Source organism: Littorina saxatilis, linkage group LG9 (assembly GCF_037325665.1).
Source record: "Littorina saxatilis isolate snail1 linkage group LG9, US_GU_Lsax_2.0, whole genome shotgun sequence".
In the NCBI taxonomy this organism is placed as follows: Eukaryota; Metazoa; Mollusca; class Gastropoda; order Littorinimorpha; family Littorinidae; genus Littorina; species Littorina saxatilis.
In genome coordinates, this window is record NC_090253.1 from 22,458,280 (window position 1) to 22,473,002 (window position 14,723).

At 40.0% G+C, this 14,723-nt stretch overlaps 1 protein-coding gene across 1 annotated transcript; it reads right to left on the reverse strand.

Moving 5' to 3' along the window:
• Positions 1-3,887: 3,887 nt before the first annotated feature.
• On the reverse strand, positions 3,888-14,416 carry LOC138975606 (transcription elongation factor SPT4-like). Its single transcript, XM_070348329.1, has 4 exons — positions 14,242-14,416; positions 11,574-11,680; positions 5,978-6,033; positions 3,888-4,220 (listed from the first exon to the last, which is right to left on the reverse strand). The coding sequence occupies exons 1-4, from the start codon at positions 14,308-14,310 to the stop codon at positions 4,099-4,101; spliced, it is 354 nt and encodes a 117-aa protein (XP_070204430.1). The 5' UTR covers positions 14,311-14,416; the 3' UTR covers positions 3,888-4,098.
• Positions 14,417-14,723: the final 307 nt, after the last annotated feature.

Consider the following 14,723-nt stretch of genomic DNA (forward strand, 5'->3'; position numbering starts at 1 on the left):
TTCAGTTGATGTGTTTTTGGCATCATTAGGTTGTGAATGCATTTAATTTAAATGATTTCATTGTAGATGTGTTTCTTCTGGAACTACATTGCTGTAGATTTTGCATAGGGAAGAAAAGCTTTGACTACTATGTGTGTGTGTAGCTTGACTTGAACCTGTAGCGTAAACATTGGAGCACATGCAGATATATATTCTCCAGATATATATCTTGCAGCACTTTTATTTTCATTGTGACACTATCAACTGTCAGTTCAGAATTATTATACTGTACTCTTTGAACAAAGAATTGAGAGACAGCAACTGCAATGATTGTATTTGTTCTACATGCACACTGCGACCACTGCTAGTATTTAAGATCGAGTTGGAAGTTTGTTCTGTTTTATCCCTTTTGAGTTTTCTGTTAGGTACTCAGGTTTTCTCTTTCATTTTGTAAAATGAAGTTGTTCCTGCTTTGTTCAGTTATGTGATGGCTCATCATTCAGTGAGAGCTGCTTATTGGTTGTATATATTGTTAAGGGCACACTTACACTTGCCATAAACAAATACGCGTACCTTCTTGAATCAAAATGTGTGACAGAGACTGAGAATGATAAGTACATGTATGCAAGTGCTCAAGTGTTTTGTGGGATTTTCATTTCTCATGCTTGTGCGGAACAGGTAACAAAGGGATGTAAGAGCTTGGAACACAGAACAGAACATGTGAAGGTTGTGCGAAACCAGTCTGCACCTTAGACAAGAATAAATGTCGCATCAAAGCAAGTCTGTTCTGCCATTTTCCGCAGCTTGTGATTTTGAGTGGCAAGAATGTTGAGCAAGTTGAAAGTTACTGTAGTTTGAAATAGAAGTAAACAAACACAAATTAAAACAAAAACGCTAAAAAGATTATATTGTTATTGCAACTTTTAATCAAGGCAAAAACGAAACAATGTTATAATTACACGTTTCAGTATCTAACCTGTCTTGATTTTGGAATACCCCCCGCGGGTTAGGGGGAAGAATTTACCCGATGCTTCCCAGAATGTCGTAAGAGGCGACTAACGGATTCTGTTTCTCCTCTTACCCTTGTTAAGTGTTTCTTGTATAGAATATAGTCAATGTTTGTAAAGATTTTAGTCAAGCAGTATGTAAGAAATGTTAAGTCCTTTGTACTGGAAACTTGCATTCTCCCAGTAAGGTAATATATTGTACTACGTTGCAAGCCCCTGGAGCAATTTTTTTATTAGTGCTTTTGTGAACAAGAAACAATTAACAAGTGGCTCTATCCCATCTCCCCCCTTTCCCCGTCGCGATATAACCTTTGTGGTTGAAAACGACGTTAAACACCAAAAAAAAGAAAGAAGAAAGAAAGAAAGATTTTGGAATGTTAGCAGTCTATCGATTTCAATTTTTTTGTGGGGAATATATTATTATATTATAACTCAGTAGACTGTATGTCTTGTTAAAAGTTGTTGACCTGTTCAACCAGACAGTTGAGCTTAGCCCCACTTCAGCATGTCTTTCTTTCTTTGTTTGGTGTTTTACGTCGTTTTCAACCACGAAGGTTATATCGCGACGGGGGAAGGGGGGAGATGGGATAGAGCCACTTGTCAATTGTTTCACCTCGTACAAAGAAGCCAAGACTCTTCTACAACGGAAGAAGAAAGAAAACTGGAAAAAGAGAAACGGAGACTACAACCCACAGGAAGACCCCATCAACAAACTAGATCGGAGAAGCCAAACCACCATTTTCCGTCTAAGGACAGGGCACTGTGGACTGAAGAAACACCTCAAGAGACTGGGCCTTGCGGATGACGCACACTGTGAATGTGGCTCGGAAGAGCAAACTCCGGAGCACATTCTCCAGAACTGCCCCCATCTAGAGACAATACGCCAGAAGTTCTGGCAAGAAGAGACCAGTGTTGGAGCCAAACTCTGGGGTCCTGCCGACGAACTGCGCAAGACTGCGGACTTCCTGGCAGCCACTGGTCTGAGGATCTAGCACGGCCACCAACATCGAACGCAGAAGAAGAAGAAGAAGTCAATTGTTTCTTGTTCACAAAAGCACTAATCAAAAATTTGCTCCAGGGGCTTGCAACGTAGTACAATATATTACCTTACTGGGAGAATGCAAGTTTCCAGTACAAAGGACTCAACACTTCTCACATACTGCTTGACTAAAATCTTTACAAAAATGGACTATATTCTATACAAGAAACACTGAACAAGTAAAAGAAGAAACAAAATCCGTTAGTCGCCTCTTACGACATGCTGGGGAGCATCGGGTAAATTCTTCCCCCTAACCCGCGGGGGGTACTTCAGCGTGTTGACCTGAATGAAAAAGGTGTGTGTAAAGAAGGTACGTAGGTCGAAGCAATTGTACAAACTTTTTTTCTGTCTTTAAAATGCAGTAACTCAAAAGTCCAATACCATTTAGTGGGTGGTTTAAGCTTATGTGCGACAACTTGTACATCTTAAAACCATTATCCAATGTTACACTTGATTATAAATGCAGATTATGTTAATTTATTTTGGAATGTTGCAAAGTTGAATGTTTCGTAGTCATAGTTGAGTTAGGCTTTGTTTGATAATGATAAATGGAAAACGCTTCAGCTTCATAAGGTAATTTAATTATTGTTTCAATATTAATTGTACACAATATACATGCTTCTTCACCAAGGACTCAGTGCAGAATTACATGTACTAGTTTAACCAATAGTTGTTACCGATTGCAAAATTTGAGTTAGAAAAAAAGCAGAAATTACCTCTCTGGTGGTTGATCCCTTTGGTAGGACTCTGCAAAACCTGTCTTCCACAGGATATTTTGTAGTGGTATAACAATAACCACACTCTTTGTTGGACTACAGTACATGTTTTACTTTAGTGGAATCCATTCATCAAAAACTTTCTCCGAACAGGACAAAATATTGAAGTATGCAGTAACTTAAGTGGACTTTCAAAATAAGCAGTTTTTTTTTTTAGAAAGGTCAGGCATTTCAGTTGTACATGTACACGTACACTCACATTTTCAGTGAGTGGATTATCCCCTGACCCCCCGCGGGTTAGGGGGAGTCCCATATTGGTTGGGACGAGAAAGAATTTACCCGATGCTCCCCAGCATGTCGTAAGAGGCGACTAACGGATTCTGTTTCTCCTTTTACCCTTAAGTGTTTCTTGTATAGAATATAGTCAATGTTTGTAAAGATTTTAGTCAAGCAGTATGTAAGAAATGTTAAGTCCTTTGTACTGGAAACTTGCATTCTCCCAGTAAGGTAATATATTGTACTACGTTGCAAGCCCCTGGAGCAAATTTTTGATTAGTGCTTTTGTGAACAAGAAACAATTGACAAGTGGCTCTATCCCATCTCCCCCCTTCCCTCCGTCGCGATATAACCTTGAATGGTTGAAAACGACGTTAAACACCAAATAAAGAAAGAAAGATTATCCCCTGTTTGAATTGTATTTTGGGTAAGGAATGCTTTCATGGTGGGTCTAGCGCCATCAGTCATTTGGATGTAATAATCATTATGACAGTTTGGTTGACTTCACCACAAGATGTTTTGTGCATTCCTTATATTACAGTCGGTGTGCATGATTGAAGAACTGCAGTATGTGTTAGATGACAGATCTTTTGGTGTACATAGTTGCTAAAATAAATGTTTTTAATTTGAGTTTACATGCTGATTTTGTGTCTTTCTTTGAGCATCTGCGAAGAACCGTGGAAATGTGCCTCACAGTGGTGACACTTTAGCTTTCAAAAATCTCCAAACACACAGCCACTTTGGTTATCTTTTTGATGGACATGACAAACACATACATACTTTCTTCACTGTCCACTTACTCTCTGGCTCGCCAAAATATTCCAGTCATGCGCAATGTACTAGTGACACGCAGAATTTTCTGAAGACACATTAAACTCCATGACATTCTTTTTATTTCTGACACAACACTCACAGTATTTAAAACCCATTTCAAATCGACTCATTCATGATAAACAAACATTCTTCACACACACTTGACTGTCACCATCACTCATTCTTCTGACCCTTAAAAAATGTGTCTTCTCCACCTTGTCCCTATGATTTTTGAATAAAAAAATAAAATGATCAACGACTTTGAAGATCATGATTTTTGGCTGGTATCCCTCTGTCTGTACTCGATGCCTCTGCTGCGCAGGTCACGCACGACCCCTGGGGGAAGTCGGCCGGTCACTGACACTGCGTAGACACCTTTTGCAAAACGCTCTGAAACAGATCAATAGAATGGCATGAAATAATGAAGGCTATTATCTTCCAAGGAGAGAAATTTATTTAACCTTTACTGTCCTTCCTGGGACTTCCCACGGCCTAGAGCCTCACAAGAGTGTCTGTTGGGAGATTTTGTTTTAAGACTTCATGTACATTGTAATTCTGAAACACCATAGGACCTTTTCAACCACTACGTTTTAAAGGATTACCTTTGTAAAACAAATAAATCACGCAATTAGAATTACACAGTTCAGATGATGTGGGTTGTGTACGACCCATATGGAATGTGAGAAGGAGTTTTACTGTGTTTATCCTTATTCGAAATCTGTAAAGAGGCAGTAAAAAGTTAACATTTATTTGGATGGCCTGGGTCGTGTGTGACCCATACTTTTTACGTTGAATCCTTCTTTAGAAAGTACGGGTCGTACATGACCCACATCAAACCCGACTGTAGTCCATAGCGTGATCCGGTGAAAATTAAAGGCATCAGCTTATTACTCAGGATATGAACCTGACTAATCACAGCTAATTACCATCATTTCTCAGCCATTATTAGTGACTATAAACTCATTATTAGTGACTATAAAGCCATTATCAGCAACTTTATCAAAGTTCATTAAGCTTATTTCAGGCAAAAATTCCCATGTGTCCAATTGAAAGGATGCTCTTGTGCCATGCAATTCAATGCAAGCCCACTTTTAAGACACCCCCCCCCCCCCCTGCAATTTAGGATTTCCTCCCTTTTAAGACCCTGCTTTCTCAGTCTGTGTTCACAACCTCTGGAAACATACCCCCATTTTTAGACTCCCTCCTTTTTAAGACCTTGGTATGATATTTTAGGTATGATGTTGGCCCCCTACAAAATTAATGGAAGGAATGGACCTTTAACACTTCCTCATTCAAGCACCCTGCATTGATTAAGAGACACAAAACACTTCTACAAGCAAGGATGTCCTATTCAGGGCTGAGATGGTGTGCAGAAAAAAACACTTTCTGTGCTGAAAACACACACGATTTCAACAAGCAAAAAAAAGTCAACTCATTATGGCTTAGAAATTCAAGCTGAGGCCATACATGCACATCTGCCCCTAACCCTATCTTGGTCCCAAGCAATTCTAAAATTAGTGTTGAACATTTTTGAAACAAACAAAAAGGCTGATGCACAGCAGCACTACTGCTAACAACTACAATTGAAGAGCAAACCATTAGCACCAACAGTGTATCTGTTACAATGTCCTTTTTTTGCTTGAATACATTACTGATGACAGTGAAATTTGCTAACACACTCCATCTAACACAGCTGCACCTGCAATGAAAGGACAACAGACGATTTTCAGAATTAACTCTGCCGGGTTTGTATGAGTTGTGTAAGAGTGACCTTTTCTTGCAAAACCTCTGCCAAATATTGGAGGGGCCAATCACTTCGGAGGGGTGTGTGTGAACTACGTGGACGGGATCACGTGTTTACGACACTCCCGTCACTAGTGATTGGCCCCTCCAAGGTTTTGCAGAGGTTTTGCAAGAAGAGGACACTCTTCCACATTATACATGATATACAAACCCGACGGAGTTATTTTTGTAATTCGTCTACTGTGACCAACCAAACGTGTCCCTGCATCGCAAGCGCCCCGTCAATGTCACATCAGTTATAATTTTGTCAAGACAATGGACATAAGGACAACAGACAGTCTCCTTCCATGTGTGTCTGCACTACAGAATGTATCAAACAATATTATACAAGCGTTTCTTCTCACCTATTCTCTGCCACTTTGCTACCCAGCTGTCCTCTGGGGATATCATTGCAATCATCCTGAAATCAAAGCAAGCATCTGTGATCAAATATATATAGGAAGTAACTCATTACACAAGAGAAGGAAGGATTAAATGCCTTCCTACTGATTAAAACTTCTGCATTAAATGCATTATGAAGTGTGCATAGCACTTTACTCAATGCACGATCAAACAAGTGAATACACAGCTGTGGCACATGAATACATTCGTTTGCACATCAATGCAAATGTAATTTGTATGTGATTTAGAAATTGTTGCTCATCACAATGACTGTGCATGAAGGAGTGGGAGACACTGGAACACATGGACTGTCAAACATACACATGCACATGTACACAGACACATACAGACACACCCACACAAAGACAGACATGCCATTAGAATGCAATTGTTTATTGACACACAATCTTCTTTCTTCATACAGTGTGATCCTGGAGCCCAATGCATAGCCCCTCCATAAGAGCCTAAATTGATGACGTCACTGGGCGGGGATGTAGCTCAGTCGGTAGCGCGCTGGATTTGTATCCAGTTGGCCGCTGTCAGCGTGAGTTCGTCCCCACGTTCGGCGAGAGATTTATTTCTCAGAGTCAACTTTCTGTGCAGACTCTCCTCGGTGTCCGAACACCCCCGTGTGTACACGCAAGCACAAGACCAAGTGCGCACGAAAAAGATCCTGTAATCCATGTCAGAGTTCGGTGGGTTATAGAAACACGAAAATACCCAGCATGCTTCCTCCGAAAACGGCGTATGGCTGCCTAAATGGCGGGGTAAAAAACGGTCATACACGTAAAATTCCACTCGTGCAAAAAACACGAGTGTACGTGGGAGTTTCAGCCCACGAACGCAGAAGAAGAAGAAGAAGATGACGTCACTGCAATAAAGTCTGTGGACTCCATAAAGTCTCTTATTTCTAATGCATGGACCGCGCATAGAGCCTTATGCCATCCATAAAGTTTTAGCAGGCCCCTCCTTCCCATAACAGCTATAGCAGCGGCCATTCTTGCTATAAAAATGGCGGCTGTTATCATGCGGAATTACAGGATGCGAAGGAATTTGAGGAGAAACCGGATTTTTCTGCACCCACTAGAACAAAAACCAAGACCTACATCTACATGGGTGGGACTGAAAAATGTCATGCATCCTGAAGGCACCAAATGTTATGTAGTCTGCTATTTCGGACTTGAGTGCACCAAAGAGAAGAGAAAAACAAAAAGGCCATAATCGAATTCTGATTTCCGGCATACACCGGAAGAATCCCACCCATGCATTTAGACACCAGGTCTTAGCATTCACTTCATACATACGGCTGAGTAACAATCATTTTATGTGTCACATTTTACCCTATAATTATAGGCACCAATTGCACTTTAAGTTAAACTAATGAGCAAACGCCTTCAACATTTTTCACATGTGCTAAAATCCAAATTCCTCCACATGCAACTGCTTGTAAAAATCAGACGTATGATTCAATTTTTCTCTTTAAATGTAGGCTGTTGATTTAAAAAAAACAACCTGTTGCTCAATATTCACCAATCAAAAAACACATAATATACGTTATTTATATTTTTACCAAAATATGACATTTTACACAGATGGAGACAGTCAGTGTTCCTCATTTCTTATTATTTTTTCGATTTTTGTGTGATGCTGCTAATGAGAGAAGACACAGCTGTGCCTTTGCGCACATCTACATAAGCATCAAAGGCGTGTAGGAGTACAATTCAGCGAATCAATTAAATGAACACAGCAACACTATTGATCTCTGCTTGTCGCTGCATACATAAATCTTCAGCTTCCCAAACAAGAAAGGAATAAAGATAACGCCTTTAATAAATGTGCAAGTTCAAGTATTGATTGCACAGTCACCGGGAAATGTCACCGGCAAGCTTTTCCTCCCTCCATCATTTGCGCCGAGGGCTAAAAACGGCCCCCTAACAATCCCAAGCACATTCCTCTTTCAGATAAGGCAACAAAGAATCACAGGATCTGAACTTTGCCATTCGAGTTGCGTTCAAGCCAGTCTCTAAATATAACAGAGCTAAACAATGAAGCAAAATCAAAAGCAGGCGTCCTCACAACAGTTAAAAAGAAACACTGAAAGTAGAAAGGTCAAGCGTTTTTAATGGAAGACACTGTACTGCACACAGTTCTCACTTTCACACGGTTTATTACTTCCCACAACTGTATAATCTACACAGTAAGTACTTTGTTTTCAAACGGATTCTAAGACATGTTTTTTCCATGTCTTTGAGAAGCGGTCATCAGAAAGGTCGGAAGTTCAACGCCCTCACCGTCGCCTGAATCAGCAGAAAATCCAACCCTGTTAAATACATATGATTTCAGCTCCCTTCATTACTTCAAAGGAGCTGTACAAAATGACCTGTTATTAAGACGGGCGCAGTGGCGTAGTGGATAAGACATCGGCTTCCTAATCAGAAGGTCCGGCCGCCTGGAGGGTTAAGGGTGGAGATTTAGAAAGAAATAAGAGCATCTTTCCCTTTTGACATTTAAAAGCCTAGTGGTTTGTTTGTTTGTTTGCTTAACGCCCAGCCGACCACGAAGGGCCATATCAGGGCGGTGCTGCTTTGACATATAACGTGCGCCACACACAAGACAGAAGTCACAGCACAGGCTTCATGTCTCACCCAGTCACATTATTCTGACACCGGACCAACCAGTCCTAGCACTAACCCCATAATGCCAGACGCCAGGCGGAGCAGCCACTAGATTGCCAATTTTAAAGTCTTAGGTATGACCCGGCCGGGGTTCGAACCCATGACCTCCCTATCACGGGGCGGACGCCTTACCACTAGGCCAACCGTGCCGGTTAAGCCTAGTGGTAAGGCATGACCACGGTTTTGGGTTCAAAACTATGCAGCGTCCGGTGTGTTAAGAGTGAAGATTTCTCCAATGTCCCTGGTCAACTTATGTTCATTCGGTGTACACGCAAAAACAAGTCCGAGCATGCACGGAAAAATCAGTGTTATCAATGTCAAGGTTAGTGGGTTGTAGAAACACAAAACCACAAAGCATACATCCCCCGAAAACAGAGTATGACTGCCTAATTGGCAGTAAAAAAATGTTGATGTAAAAACATGAAGGGAGATGCAGCACACAAGGAGAGCACATGACAAAAAATCAAGACTGGCCTTTTTTTTCTTTTCTTCAACAATCATTTATTCAGGCAAGCACATATTTATAATGACACATTCAAAAGCAGTGACAAGTCACAGCAATGACAGAGCTGAACACACATGTGATATTCAGTAACTTCTTACATTTTCAGAGCACGTCGCAAAAATCAGAGGAATACATTGACTATTGTAATAATGTACATCACTCATCGTTATCGAACTGTAACTAGCTGTTGATACGGAATCCATTTTTTAATAAACTGAGTCTGTTTCATGAGAATATTGCGAGCATATCTATCAATTTAGTACAAATTATATAATTCTCTTAAGAATATTTGCATGTGGGGACGAATTTTTTTTATTCTGCATTTGTAAACAAAAAACTTTGCTGTTAATAGAATATAATCAAAACCAGCGTCTGTTTTCATGTGGTTTTCATGGTTCAATAATACCAGTGTTGGGGTAAGACTGGCCTCTTTTTTGTGCAGAGAGGGAATTTGTTTTGGCTTCATTAATTTTGTAACTGAGGAAATTCTTCAAGGACTACAGTGGTACCTGCGATGAAAGGACAAACATGGGGCCAGCCAAGTGTCTCTAGAGTGCAAGTGGCCTATCATGGCAGGTATATTTTGGTACAGACAATGAAAAGGGACAACAAAAGGTGACCTTTCACAAGAGGTTTTCTCTCATCACATTGCAGGTACATGTACCACAGAACACACAAATAAACAAAAAATCTTAAAACTAAACAAAGGGAGTCTTTAAAGTACACGTTCTTAAAAGTAACACAGAAGTTTCACTCATAGTGACTACCTATGATTTGGTTGAAAACAAAAATCATAAAAGCAGTGAAAAAAAGTGATTTTCACATTGTAAGCATTATTTGGATTTTTTACAAAAAATACACCTCCATTCAAAACTGTCATCTGAGAAATGCTTCTTGTTGTTTTTCTTTTTCATACCAAAGACCTTGCTTTTTCACACTTTCTGTTCATAACCTCTGTAAAATTACCCCCATTTTAAGACTCCCTCCTTTTTAAGACTCGATTTTCTCAGATTTGTGAAGTCTTAAAAGGGGGGTTCCACTGAATTTAGTCTGGATAGTCTTGGACTGCCAGAATAAACCAAAATCAGTTTTGCCCATTTTTAAACTAGAGACACCTTCCTTCCTTCCTGGGTATGCAATCATATAGACCATCACACAGATGTGTCTGGACAGGCTTTTACATTAGGCCTAAAAAAAAAATAGGTGTGGTTACGGTAACCCGACCTACCCTATTTTTAGGGGCCGATCCTATAACTTTTTATTACATTTGTAAAAAAAAATAAAAAAAAAAGTGCAAAAAACGCAATGAAAGCGAAAGCGCCCAAGTCGCACACTTATTTCCCTCAAATTCCCTGTCAAGTAGGTTTAATTTGTACACATTAGAAAAAAAAGTTAAAAAACAAAAAAAGTGATTGCCTACCTACCTACCCTATTTTTTTGGGCTATGTTACCGTAACCACACCTATTTTTTTTTTTGGCCTTAGCATCCTCCCAGTTCCACTTGGATACAAGCTAAAAATCGATAACCTGTCTTCTTCTTGACACAGACTTGTGCAGCTGGTGTGTGTGTGTGTGTGTGTGTGTGTGTGTGTGTGTGTGTGTGTGTGTGTGTGTGTGTGTGTGTGTGTGTGTGTGTGTGTGTGTGTGTGTGTGTGTGTGTGTGTGTGTGTGTGACTTCATTGATATATAATATATTGTAGCTGACACCCAATGTATCGATTGAACATTGGATTTCCCTTCTTTGAGCCATGTGACATTAGTGTCCGACAAAACCTCATATAAAGGCGGTTAGCCGAGACTACAAAAGAGTGCATGTTTGTGTGCGTTCAATCCTGAATACATGAGGAATGAAGGAATTCTAACTAAAATCAATCGATATATATAAATGTTATTTGTATTGTTGACCAAAATATGACATTATAGTACACATAAGTCGACAGTTATTGTTCACGGTCTCGGAGGTACACAGACTGTCTTGATCTGTGTAAAATGTCATATTTTGATCAACAATACAAATAACAAATCATATAAATTTTAGGAAATTTTTTCGGCAAGAAATTTCCATTCAATACTCTGTGGCAAAGACAACAGTCTTTACAGAAGTTAACTTCAACTTGACGGGCGCAGTGGCCTAGTGGTAAGACACCGGCCTCCCAAGAGTTCGGTGGGTTATAGAAACAAAAAATACCCAGCATGCTTCCTCCGAAAGTGGCGCAAGGCTGCCTAAATGGCGGGGTAAAAATGGTCGTACACGTACAAATCCACTCGTACAAAAACACGAGTGAACGTCGGAGTTTCAGCCCATGAACACAGAAGAAGAAGAAGACTTTACCTATAAGATAAAAAAAATAAAAAAATTCAAACTGTCTGTAAACTTACCCATCAAAGTTTGCGCTGGTGCAGTCGTACACAACATCACGGTTGCCTTTCATGTGCAAGTAGTCTTCACAATTGTCACAGCCATCAAATTCGTACTGTTCGATAGTCTGCACATACACATTCTCTTATTATGATTAGCAATTTCATAATTAAATAATTTAAAGCCAAAAATAGCGAGTTAACAGAAACATAAGTAAGATGATTAGGACATTTAATTTACAACAAAAACTACCAGTGCCAACGAGTTTAACTAAAATGAAAAGTGCTAAGGCCTAAAAAAAAATAGGTTGGTTACGGTAACCCAACCTACCCTATTTTTGGGGGCCGACCCTATAACTTTTTATTACATTTGTCAAAAAAACACACACAAAAACAAGTAAACGAGTGCAGAAAACGCAATGAAAGCTAAAGCGCCTGAGTCGCACACTTATTTCCCTGTCAAGTAGGTTTAATTTGAACACATTAGAAAAAAAAGTTTAAAAAAAAAAAAGTGAGTGCCTACCTTCCTACCCTATTTTTTTTGGCTATGTTACCGTAACCACACCTATTTTTTTGGGGGGCCTAATGTGTGTCACTGTCAGTCTCACTGTCACGTACATGTATTGATCATGCAATGCAAATACACATTTACCAAGAAATTAGGTTAAAACCTGGGGAAATTGAAAAGGCTGAAAGAGGGTTTTATATTGCTGTTCAATGTAAAGCCTAAAGGTGTACTATTGAGGAGCCATTTTGGGAAAGTTTTCTGGCGAATTGGACCTTAAAAAGTTGGCCGTGGCTGCAGAACCAATGAATCGGTTATGGAGCCCCCAGGCTCGGGAACCAGTGAGTTGGTTACGATCAAAGCCCCTAGCTAAAGACTGTTAGTGTTAAATTTAAGGAAAAGTACCATGCAAAACCAGGCTTCAACCCACGATCCCTCGATCCATGGTGCCGAGCACTAACCACAGTGCAATCATATACATTTAACTATCAGGGTGAACGAAAACTGGCAGTGATAGCGCTAAATATCTTACAAACCGGTATGACATAATGAGCTGATCACAATGCTCTCACGTAAATCAGTCAATCATTTTATTTTTATTATTGACACCAAGGCTCATTAACTTCCCCCCACGACAATGGCAAAAGTGTATCATTTTACCAAATGACACCTTCTCTCTCTCTCTCTCTCTCTCTCTCTCTCTCTCTCTCTCTCTCTCTCTCTCTCTCTCTCTCTCTCTCTCTCTCTCTCTCTCTCTCTCTCTCTCTCTCTCTCTCTCTTACAGACAAATGATTTTCTTTTTAGTCTTTATTCCCCCCCCCCCCCCCCCCCACCACCACCACCCGGTCAAACCAAATAACAATCGGTACGTCTGACCGAGCACCCATCTCTTAATCGGTATTGGCGAATCTCAATCGGTAAAATACCGGAAATTACCGGTAAACGCGATCCCTGACTGGGAGCTCTATTTTCAAAGTTACTGGTGACTGTCCGTTCCCGAGTCTGGGGGTTCCATAACCGACTGGTCGGTTCACAAACCACTCTGTAAAAAGTTCAAGGGACCTTCGCTGTGCTACCATTTAAATACACCAACAACAATTTGCTCTAAAGTGCTCCATAACTTTGCTAATGAATCAGTGAGCGGTTTTATTCAGCCAAACTCCTGGTGTATATATATATATATTTAATTTCTTGGTTAAAACTTGTCTAAATTTCTAAATTCTTTCTTAATAAATATCAATTCTACACTTTGGCCTTAAATCAAAGTGTTTCCCTTCACAGATATCCTCTTGGGGTTGTCAGATGAGGGTAGTCTCCCATGCCAACAGAAGCTACCATTCAGAGAATGGTTTGCTTCTTAGTTGGATACCATGGGTTGACAACTCTCGCCATCAGTACCACCTGACCACTGATGAGACACAATAGTGTCGAAACACGTGTCTGGTCCAGGTACAAATACAATGGTCCTCCTCAGGACTAGATTACCTTGCGATACGTCCCCCACAAAGGGACTTTGCTCTGTAAATCTCGGTCCCCCTTGAGGAGGGTCTGATGCTCCCAATAGGCTGTCTGCGAAGGGATACTTACTTCTCTCTCTATCTCTGCTAAGAGATTTTAACAAATCTCGGAAGAAAGTCTCTGCTGACTTTCAATTGTTTCTTTCACAATTTCTGATGTTTTATATATATATATATATATATATATATATATATATATAGCCGAGACTACAAAATAGTGCATGTTTGTGTGCTCATAAAAACTAAAAGGAATTCTATTTCTAACCAGAATCGATCGATACAAAAATGTTATTTGTATTTTTGACCAAAATATGACATTTTACACAGATCTCGACAATCATTGTTCAACTCGACCGCTAGCACGGTCTCGGAGGAACACTGACTGTCTCGATCTCAGATCTGTATACAATGTCATATTTTGGTCAAAAAAACAAATAACGATTCAGTCCTGTTGGGTACGCATTCGTCGAAGCAGACAAAAAACTCTGACAAACAGAGACAAAATGTCAACAGAAACCGTCTTCAGTTGTGAAGGTGTAAAATGCTGAACTACAAATTTGGACACCAGGTAGTGTAAGGGTTGAAAGACTAATTCGAGTAAAGATGCAAAATGAGGGTCAAAATGAAGCTAAGTATTTCCATTAATTCCAACACTGTGAAAACATACCTTTACAAGAGAACACAGAAGACAAGCCCGAAGGTTTCTCAAATCCTTGGGCACTGTTTGAAGGGACATTCTTAAATTCTTCCTTGATATTCGTACAAAATACAGACTGAAAATAATATAGATATTTTCGAAATGTGGTGAAGAAAACTACTACCGGAAGTAGCCGGAAGTAAAGTATCGAGTGAATAGCCGCACGGCTCCGTGTGTGTGTGCTGCACGCCGAGTCACCACTCCATACACAGGCACGTGTATCACATGTATGCGTGCACCGCGAATATGGCATCATCAGAGACATAGATAGAATGTATGTATGTCTCTGGCATCATGTATGCATTTTCGATTTCGTTTTGTTATGAATTTCTTTACTACTTCTTTTTAAATAAAGTCAAGTTTTGACTAAATATTTTAACGTAGAGGGGGGAATCGAGACGAGGGTCGTGGTGTATGTGTGTGTGTGTGTGTGTGTGTGTGTGTGTGTCTGT